Here is an 11,190-nt window from a genome sequence, read left to right on the forward strand (position 1 = left end):
ATAACCCTAAACCTATAAAAAATTAAAAATAATAAAATAAAAATTTACAATAATAAAATAAAAATTTGAAAAACTCATCCTTGCATTGCTTGCAGAGGAGTCTACTATGATGTGATGACCTTCTAAAGCACACCAACAATGCCTTACATAAGAGTCTTATAAGATGAGATTTTTCTTTTCGTTCATATTTTACCATTGGGCATGGAGGATGAGTCTTATAAGATGAGATTTTTCTTTTCGTTCATATTTTACCATTGGGCATGGAGGATGAGACATTATGTTGAGGCATCAGCCCGAATAACTACCGATGCATCAACCACATTTCCAATTCTTCCACTGTTAATATATATACAACCTATAATATCCTACTTTTTGGTAACGGGAGGATATTTGTTCCTTAAAGATGTAGAGTCTCACAAAACAGAAAATAATATCAACCTTATACAAAATTAGGAAAAAAAAACCTGAGCTTAATTGGTTAGAGCTTGACGATTTGCAACGCTTTGTCCTAGATTCAATTCCACCTAAGCTTAATTGGTTAGAGCTTGACGATTTGCAACGCTTTGTCCTAGATTCAATTCCTAGTAAAGATAGGGGCCCTCTCCTCACCAACTCACTTGAAAAAAATTAAAAAACTCTATACAACATTGGAACTTGCATAATTACTCACATTCTTCTTTTATTCAAGTAAATCTTCATCTGGGGAAGGAACAAAACCTCTTAATACATTCATTTTGGTGTCACTGGTCTCAACAATTTTGAGGTCGGCTAAGAAAGTTAAAACTAAAAATTTTCAAACTTAGAGAAAAATTTTAAGCAGTTGAAGATGAAGGTGCAATAGAATTTCCGATTTTAAAGAAACTTATGTGATTTTTGTGATAATAACTAATTACAGCCTTGCCAAAGTACTGTAAACACTCGACTTTTTCACCCATAATGAGAGGCTCATCCATCGTTTGCAAAAATATAGAAGGCTCAACCTTGTCAAAATTTCAATCATATCATCTACTGTCTAGAAATTCTAAGCACTTTTGTCAAGCATCATCTATAAATTTTTGTGGTTTCCATTTTTTGCCTGCCAGCAATAAATTTTAGTTGAACCATGAGGTGAGATATAGAGATTAGGCAACTAGTAATGGGTTCTTGAGTCATTTATATACAGAAACAAGAGGCAAATGCCCTTTTATTAATAAGTAAAAACATATGAATGATTACAATAACAAAGCTTGATGCCAATTTACAAAAATATACAAAAGGGAGCAGTATCTCTGCAATTTACACCACATAAAAAAAATGGAAAACCCAAACAATGTCACAGTAAACAACAACCAAAGCCACACCCTACCCTTGAGCAAGAAAGAGAAAAATAAAATGATTACAAAAGAATTCGGATATTTACATATATCAGAAGCAATAAGCCCAATAAGTCCAATAAAAGCCTATGGAAAAGGGAAAAAAAAATTGAAGGAAGAGTAGAGAACTCCCAACAAAAGACCTCCCAACCAAATTGGGCTTCCTTCTGAGCCCTCCCAATTTTCTAGTAAGAAAAAGCTTTTTTTGTAACAAAAAAAAAAGGATAAAATGGAGAATTCAAGAGAAAAGTTAAAAATTGATTTTGGGTAACTCCTTTATGGACAGACAGTGGGGTGGGTGAAGATGGGATTGAAGCTAGAATTGGACAATGGCAGTGGAACTTGCACCTCCAATCCATGGCACTTCAAACCAGAGCCTCCCACTCTCACTATCCCATACAAATTCTCTCTCTTTCCCATTCAAAATGCACCCCTTTGGCCTCTCACTAGAGTAAGCTGTGAATCTACCAGCTCCCTTGATCCCAATTCTCACTCCAGAACCTTCATCATCCGTCTCGCACTTCAACTCTTCAATGGCTCCTCCACTGTTGAACATATTGGTCAAGCCAATGGCTGCAAATTTCGTCGAAGACCCAAGCTTTTGCACAGGTGCCATTGTGAAAATCTCAAAGGTAGATTCCTTGAGAGTGAAACCGATCGAGGATTTCGAGCTTACTATTTGAAGCTCGTCTTCTTCACAGTGATAAACTGCAAATTCATCAGATTCTCTCATGTGAAAGGTTTCTGGCCTTTGCTCCCATTCTATGTCATCTGAAGAAATGGAACTAGCGATGGCTTTGTAACACTGAGGATAAGCTTTGCTCTTGTGCTCCTTTGGACACCAGCCTGCTCCTTGACAGTTGAATGCTCCAATTACTCCTCCACACTGCATATTATACCAATTAAATAGTGATAATCTGCAGAATAGATCAAATTTTGTCCTTTGAAACTACACAAGATGGAATCATGATTTAAATTTGAAGAACAGTTTTGTGAGAGAGAAATTTGTAACCATGATTGAGGTTTTTGTGTGGGAAAGGGAGGAAAAATACTTCAGGGTGTGAAAGTTAGGTTATTAATTCAATCCTAAATGAATTACACAAATTTTGTTTATACTGAATGACTGAGCTTAGAGGTTGAAACTCTGGACTGTTCAAACTTCAAAAGGGCTCATTAACACACACAACAAATTGAGTTAATGGGTAAATAATACCAAACAAATGACCCACAATCTCTACCATAAATTTAAGGAACAAAATATGATTTTGTCTCCTTAATCCCCAACTAAGGTTTCGCCAGAGAGATTGTTAACCCACTAAATTTTCATCAAACGCACATGTCCGTACCTTATTCAAATTCCAGATCTTGAGAGCAGTCTTGCCATCGAACAATGGGTTCTCGAAGAGGCAATCTCTTGTGGGAAGGGCATAGTGAATGCATCTAAGAATTGTGCCATCTGGTAAAACAAGCTTTCTCAGAAGCTCGAAATCATGGCCACCAATTTTGTCACTAACATATATAGGACCCCCACAAATGGACCTTGAAGCTCCATGGAACCTTGCACAAACATGATCAGACTGAAACATATCCCAATCAGGCTGTATAAATTGACCCATCCAAAGACTGTTATAACTGCAATGGACCATGTGGACACCCTGCAACCAGTACACCCCCATAGGATCTCCATTCGGGTCTTCAAACCAAAAATCATCTCCTGAGAACACCAAATTCAATATCTTTAGAGCTGAGAGAGAGAGAGAGAGAGAGAGAGGTTACATTAGTTTCTCTCTAATGGAAACCTTTGAGAAATAAAAGCAAACAGAGGGTTATAACAAGAAAAATTGTTTATTATGGAAATCTGTTACTCAGGAATTGCATAAAAGATTTTGGGTCTTGGACTGAATATCTAATTGGCTCCGAATTTCTCTCAAGGGACTACAACAGTTTTCATCCTTCAAAAGGATAATTGGAAGAAGATTGGGCTTTAGAAAGTTTTGGTTTTAGATTCGTAGAAATTGATGTTTGCATAGTAACCAAAGTGATATGTTAGAATTGAATTTAGTGGATTGCAGCGAAGAAATTGACTAAATTTCTACTAGAATTTGACAAGAGTCTAATACCTGTGACTGTTCTTCCTAGAAATTTTAAACAAGTGAGTGAAGCAAAGTTCTTAACTATGAGGTGGTTACTGAATTTTTTCTCAAAGAGTTTGAATTAGGACTCACCTACCCTACCCATGGAGATTTGCCTGGTTCCCAAGTAGAAGAAGTCATTGCATTGCTCCATGCTTGCAATCAATCCGCCCCCACTGAAATTTTTCTCCAGGGATTTACTTAGACCATCATAATATGCCTTGGCCAACTGAACTCTGCCTCCATACTCCTCTGCAACATATTCTAGAGTCTGAGAGAGAAAGAGAGAGATCATTACAAATCCTTAGAGAGAGAGAGAGAGAGAGAGAGAGAGAGAGAGAGAGAGAGAGAGAGAATATTACAATAACTAAAGTACCTTAATAGCATAACTTAATTACAACAAAACCTTAAGTACATGGAAAAGGATTAGCGAGAGACATACATGGATTACATCCACCTTAACGCCTGTGATGCCCGATTTAGAGAGATAAGAGTGCATTGAATCATAGAAATCTTCAGCATGGCTAGGATCGACGAGCCCTATCCCGCCTTCAACGACCTTAACCACTGCAAGATCGTGCATGGTTTCATCTAATCCTGGAGAAACAACAGCTGGTGTTATCTCTGATTTCAAATGTGTAGTTCCTGGTCTAACTCCACCCCAAGCTCCACATAGTGCATGCCAAACATAGACATCATCTATCTCCGTATATCTCTCTCTTAAATCCTCAAGAAAAGCTTTCAAACCTATCTCCCCTTCTCTCTCTTCACCATCTCCACCCTCTCCCTTCTCTTCCTCTCCCTCTAAGCCATTCATAACCTCTCCACTGCTTAATTCTTTCTTCTCTCTACGCCTTCCTAATTTCCATATCCATGCCCAATCACCCCACTTCTCTTTCCTCTTCCTCTCTTTCTCCATCTCAATTGCCTCCTCTATCTTTTCCTTCATTCTCTTCTCATCAAATGCTGGGGCATCAGGCCTTAACATATTGCCCTTTTTATACTTTCCAAACTTATCATTTTCCTTGAGTCTATAAAGCCTACACTGCATTTGAGAACCTAACAAGACTAAATTTTCAGCATCTTTCAGTGGGTTATCTTTATCAGTGTTCACACTTTGCCACCCATCATCAATAATGAGAAATCTCAGGGGGAGGCCTCCATCAAAAAACTCTTTTACTCCATGCCATACCCCTACTGGTTCGACTGTGAGATAGAAAGCATCCCAAGTACACCAACCGAATCGATCAATTATATTTGGGAGCTTTTTCTCACTCAACAATTTGAAACTACCAAGATGGACTCTCATGGCTGAGAAAGCCTCTCTCATGAGATCGAATGGGTTTATACCTATGTGGAGATAAACACAGGCCATAAAGCTCGAAGTCTGAACCATGGTGGATCCACTCTCACCCCAAAGAACGACTTTTCCTTCATGGCCTGGTTGAAGGGAAAATCTGAAATTTTCCTCTATCAGAGGCAAAACCAGACAATAGCGCTTTCTCTCAGGGATCTCGAAAAGGACTAATTGGGTTTCTTTTTGCAAATCCGATCCATTGTTACCAATCCACATAGTGGACCACCATGTTTTGAATCTGAATATGCTCAAGAACCTCCTATTTATGAACTTTCCCAAGGGATTTGTAAATGTATCAGAGGTTTCAGAGGCTTCGAACCCTAAGAAAGCTCCACAGTGAGCCTTGGACTCAACTGACTCGAGAAGCGAGACTGGGGTGTCTTTAGAGAGAGGGGTGCAAACAGAGAAGAAACTTCTTAGAGTGACGCTATCAGGGACCTCTGATAACAGAGTAACTCCATTGAAACAGAGAGACCCATTCGAGAGCGAAAAATGGGTATTTGAGACTATGGGTGTATTGTTGGAATTATTAGAGATTGGATTCGGAGCCATGGTGAAAACTGGGAGAAGTGACTTACGAAGTTTAGTGAGAAGAACAGTAGCAACAAAATGAAAACAAAAGGATTGATACAAGTTAGTAAGAGAAAAGCCCTGCTAAAATAAAGGGCTCTGAGACTGAGACTAAAGGTTTGTACAAATTTTGTGGATAAGTAGGTTTCTACAAATTACTGAGAAAGAAGAGCAATAGCAGTAGTGAGTTGCAGACTGCAACAAAGAGCCTGATACAAGTTGGTGAGAGAACAAAAGGACCCTGTAGATTTAAGTCACAGAATTGTAAGGAGAGATTTAGAGAAGAAGACCAGGAAGTAAAACTAGTCAAATAATGTGCAAATTGGTCTGATACAGGTATAACTAGTGAGAGAAGAATACTCAAAGGTGGTTGTGCAGAAGAGCTTTTGACGCAAGAAAATTAGCAACAAATGGAATTCAAAGAATGGGTAAGATAAGGAAAATAGTATAGCAAAGATTGTGTTGAAACATGGAGGAAAACATGAGGGGGATATGTATATTTATAGGAAAAAATAATCAGTTAACAGAATCAAAGGAGGAAACTCGCATGACATTGCATATTCATTTCCTTTCTCTTTTCTTTTTTAGCATTTTTTTCCCAGTAGCTCTAGATCATTCTAGTTTTCAGTGGAATTTGAATTTTCTTTTATTTTTTCATGTGAAAAAAAAAGAAGATATTTAACCACTAGCACTCTCTGTGTATTAGTTGAGCCACAGTTATATGAGGAATGAGGATTTGTGCTGACCTGGAAAGACCAAACTGCCACTGTCTCCATTGGGTGCATTAATGACCAAATTGCCTTTTTACGTTTAGAAAGGAAAAAATAATAAATAAATGAATTACATTATAAAAATATAATAGTGAAAATAAAAAATGAAAATTCGACCACTATGAAAAGCAAAGCGTACCCCGCCACCTGTCCTTCCACTCACGTAAGCTCGAAACGGGGGATCCGCGATATGCCACGTGGCAATCGGTGTCGGTCCAATGAATTACCTTTCATGAACTGATTGACCGACGAATGTATATTTATAAAAAAAATAATTGTGATTTGACACGTGTACACGGATTACACGTGTATCAATGAAAAATAATTTTTCCTTGAAAGGTGTCGTCAGCGTAAGGTTGTCTTCTTCTTTCCATATTCATATGATGTCGCGATAATCGATTAGAGGGTCTTCCAACTTCAAAACTTCTTTTTATGAGGGATTTTTTAAGTACATTTTAATTTTACATGTTAAAATTGCAATCTTATATACAGTTTATCTTCTTCTTTTTTTTTTTTTTTCTTTTATTCATTTGGATTTTATTCTTGTAGCTGTTTAATTTTTTATTTTATTTTTTTTAATTTTATGGTCTCGTTCAGCGCTAGAAGACTCGATCGAGTAGACTCAAACTTGACCGACCCACAACGAATAGGGTGCACGCCTTACCTGTACATCTTCACAAGTGAAACCTTTTAGCCTTTTTTTCAGCCTTTTACAAAAGGGAAAAGTTTATACAAAGTTGCAACCTTATGCCATAGAAGTAAAAGAGCCTTCAGAAATCCAATAGAAAAGAGTATTTTGAAGCTAGAAAACCTTCAATTGATCATCTCAACCTTAATGTGCATGGATATAAAGAAAAAAACTAATTTCAAATTAAAAAAATAGTGTATTTTAAGAACAAGTTATCAAACTCGTCTACTTTCAAGATTTTAAAGTGTTTATAGATTTGCTCAATTTGTATTGTTTTTTAAATTTGAAATTTAATAATTTGGATTTGACATAGATTTTCAAGCCATCATCGGTGAAATTTAGAGGTGCACCTTACTTGTATAGTATAAGGTAAGCACCTCATACAAACCTCACCTTTTACGGAAATAATCAATTATTTCAAAGAAATAATTGAATGGGAGAATCATTTGTTGCTCATGAAACTCTATATGGATAAAAAAAAATCGCACAATCAATCTTGGTTTAGGTTTTTTTTTAGTTTCTCTGGCCCAAAAAAATCAGTCTGCCTTTCGTTTTCGATTCTTGAGTCTTTTTTATCAAATTTCTCGAATGTTGTGATGTGTTTTAATCTATTGAAAATCACATACAATGACTAAAAATAATTGTGACCTTTGTGTGCCAGCAAAAACTGGTATCAAAGTCTGCAATCCATTGTTTTTAAATTAAAACATTCATAATAAATAAAATAAAAATTGGATAAAACATAAAAGAGATTTTTGAGAGAAGGATTTGTTTTTCTACTTTATCATTTTATATACAAATTATTAAAGAGATTTTAGGTAAAGAAAAAGTTTATATAAAGGTGAAGCCCTAAACTATTAAATTAAGGTGCACATCAAAAATTCACTAGAAGAGGTTGTTTCGATATTGAAACACCATCAATTCGATCATCTGGACCTCAAGATGTATGAACATGAGAAAAAAAATAGATTTGAAGTCTTTGAAATAGTGAATCTTATAATGTATTATTTATACAGTCAATTTTCAGGATTTCAAGTGTTCATAGATCTGCTCGATCAACACTATTTTTAAATTATTAAATTTTATAATTCGAGATGAAAATAAATTTTCAGGCCGTGACAAAAAGTTTTGATACTAAAACAATATGTTTTGGCAGTATTTGAAGCTCCACCTTACTTTGATTAGTTAGGAACTCAACTTTATACAAACCATTCCTTTTCGGGGTGAATAAAAAAAAAAAAGTAAACCCTTTTAAGTAAGTAAAAGGATTCCATAGATGAGAGTATAGAGAGAGGAAAAATAAAGAAAGAGAGAGAGAAAGAAAGAATTTAGAAGATTTGAAATTAGCATTTAATCTGTTCTATCATTTAATGATGTAGGGGACTTGTTTTGCTCCAAATTGGGCACACACATGTTCTTCGTCTTAACAAACAAAATCGTAGAAAAACGTTTTCTAAAAAAAAAAAGTAATTTTTTTGAGGAGAGAAAATACAGTGAAACTAACCGTTCATTTTAAGAAGGAAAAAGTTTATATAAGCATGCAACTTTAAAATGTAGAATTACACATGCACCTCAAAAATCTATTAGAAATTTTTTAATATTTAAAAACTCTCTAATTAATCATCTCGATATCGAGATGTATGAATATGAAAAAAAAGAAAAAAGATTTTAAGTCTAAAAAATAGTGCATCTTGGAAAACATTATCTAGACCATCTATTTTCAAAATTTTCATATATTTATAGATCTACTTGATTTTAGCTATTTTTGGAGTTTAATTTTTTATAATTAGATATAAAAATAGATTTTCAGTTAATCCTAGAATTTATTACATCAAAATTACACCTTATGATAAACTTTGGAGGTGGACCTTAATCGGATTGTTTAAGGTTGCAACCTTATAGAAATCTTTTAGGAAAGTAAAATTGGTGTTAGATTGAGACCCATGTGGATTTTCAACCCCAAATATTATACAATGCTTCATCATTGTTAGATGAACAATTTAAAGAAAAACTAATTTTAAATGAAAACCTAGATCTTATGAAGCCTGTGCTTATTGAGTTTTAAACAAAAACCGTCTCCATTTTCTCTAATTTTATCTTCATAGGCTTCTTCATTGGGGGCTCAGCGGATATGTTCGTGAAGTTAGGGGAAAAATGTTGCCCTTAAGGACCCAAACTGCGAAGATGCACCTGTTTGAAATGTTTTAGATTTTTAAACATGGGTGAGGCCGGTATGAGTTGTTAAAAAATCAAAGTAGGGTTGCACATCTAAATCGGGCTACAAGATGCATATCTAGCTTCAAAAACTCTTTTGATAGCCTTAAAAATATATGTTCACTCGTGATTATGAAATTTAGAGCTCAAGAAGTGGTGTAGATTGAGCATATCTATAAACGCTTCAATTTTTTTTGGAAAATTTATGGTTTAGATAATGTATAATGCACTATTGTTTTGGAAAAGAGTGATTGAGCAACGATTAAAGCATGGAATGAGCGTATCTAAAAACCAATTTAGTTTTATGCTAGGGAGGTCAACAACCATGGTGATTTTTCTACTTAAACAACTGATTGAGAAGTTTAGGTCCAAGGGAAACGACCGCCAATTGGTCTTTATTGATATAGAGAAAGCTTATGATAAAGTACCTCAAGATTTGTTTTGGTGGGTGTTGGAAAAAAAAAGAGTCTCCGTACACTACATCAATTTGGTGTTTAGTGAGAGATATGTACGATGGAGCTCTAACTAGTAGAGAGACGAGTGAGTTTTCAATTACAATAGGTCTACATCATGAATCAACATTGAGCCCATACATATTTGTCTTAGTTATGGACGACTTAACTAGACACCTACAAAATGAGGTACTATAGTCTGTGTTGTTTACATATGACATAGTTTTGATCGATGAGACCCAAAACGACGTCAATAAAAAGTTAGAACTTTGGGTGGATGCTTTAGAATCTAAACATTTTAAAATTAGTCGGACTAAGTCAGAGTATATGGAATGTAAGTTTAGTAATAATATGAGTACAGACAAGGAAATAATTAATATGAGCGACCAGGAATACCAAAAAGACTACACTTTTGATATCTTGGGTCAATAATCAAGGAAAATGAAGAGATTGAGAAAGATGTCACACACATAATTAGAACTGGGTGGGCGAAATAAAAATATGCAGCTAGAATTTTATGTTATCATCGCATACCAATGAAGCTGAAAGTCAAGTTCTATAGGACAACTATGAGACCAACTTTGCTCTATAGGGCAGAATATTGGGTGGTTAAAAAGCAATATACTCATAGAATGAGTGTAATGGAGATGAAGATGTTAAGATAGATGAGTAGCAAGACAAGAAGGGATATAATTCGAAATGAACCCATTAGAAAAAACTTAGGTGTGACTCCAATATGAGATATGATGAGAGAGAGTAAACTTAGTTGGGCTGGACATGTATAGCGCAAACCCAGTAAAACACCTATTAGTAGATACGAATTAGTTCAAGTAAAAGGCAAAATGTGTAAGAGATAGGGCTAAAAGGACGTGGTCGGAAGTAGTGAGAAAATATATATTGACTTATGGCTTCACTAAGAATATAACTTTAACATAGCAGAATGACACACCGAGATTTATATAGCCAACCTCAATTAATTGGAAAATAGTTATGATGATAATGATCTATACATCTCAAGGTTAAGATAACTAATTATGAAAAATATTGTTTCATACGGGTTGGACCTCATTTCTACAATACGCGGTTCAGATGTGCAAAGCATTCATCTTAAAGATGGATGCAACTAGGTGGTCCGTCTAAAAAGAAGTGTAACTAATGTTCCAAATGTTTTCTTAATATAGTTATTATTTCTAGTTTTAAATCTTTTTTTCATATTATGATCTCCATGTTAAACATTATATATTTTTTAAAAATTATAATCAAATTATATTTAAAAAATATATTTATTGCCAAGCTCTCATTTCTACAAATACTGACCCCATAGAAACCGTGCATATTAATTATAGGGCTTTTTGACGGTGTAACAACTACACTATTGGGTGGGCACCTTCTATAGAATTATTTTTCTTTAAAAAATTCACTTTTTAGTTATAATTTTCTCGCTTTATTAGTTTAGGAAGAAACTTGAATGTCACAACGTTGCTCAATGTTCATAGTGGAAAGATTATATGCATCAGCGGGAGCATTTTCTTTTTTTTTTCCTTAGGTAAAACCCATCCTAAAAGTATTTTTAAGGCTCTAAATCTTGTAGATATAACATCTTGAATCTAGCAATTATGACTCTCTATTTTAGTTGAGGTGGTATTTTTTACTTA

General features: G+C 34.9%; 1 protein-coding gene across 2 annotated transcripts; it reads right to left on the reverse strand.

The window, feature by feature from the left end:
- Window positions 1-1,157: 1,157 nt before the first annotated feature.
- On the reverse strand, window positions 1,158-6,105 carry LOC18431268 (stachyose synthase). 2 transcript variants are annotated; one of them, XR_016050669.1, is made up of 4 exons: window positions 3,927-6,101; window positions 3,582-3,755; window positions 2,699-3,066; window positions 1,158-2,238 (listed from the first exon to the last, which is right to left on the reverse strand). XR_016050669.1 is itself a non-coding variant. In XM_006841394.3 (4 exons), the coding sequence occupies exons 1-4, from the start codon at window positions 5,391-5,393 to the stop codon at window positions 1,669-1,671; spliced, it is 2,583 nt and encodes an 860-aa protein (XP_006841457.1). In that variant the 5' UTR covers window positions 5,394-6,105; the 3' UTR covers window positions 1,158-1,668. The 2 variants fall into 2 exon arrangements, 1 of the variants encoding a protein (XP_006841457.1); XM_006841394.3 differs by having other exon boundaries at window positions 3,578-3,755; window positions 3,927-6,105.
- Between the last annotated feature and the right edge of the window lie 5,085 nt (window positions 6,106-11,190).

This window comes from Amborella trichopoda, chromosome 2, assembly GCF_054954075.1.
Source record: "Amborella trichopoda isolate Santa Cruz 75 chromosome 2, AtrichopodaSantaCruz75HAP2 v2.0, whole genome shotgun sequence".
In the NCBI taxonomy this organism is placed as follows: domain Eukaryota; kingdom Viridiplantae; phylum Streptophyta; class Magnoliopsida; order Amborellales; family Amborellaceae; genus Amborella; species Amborella trichopoda.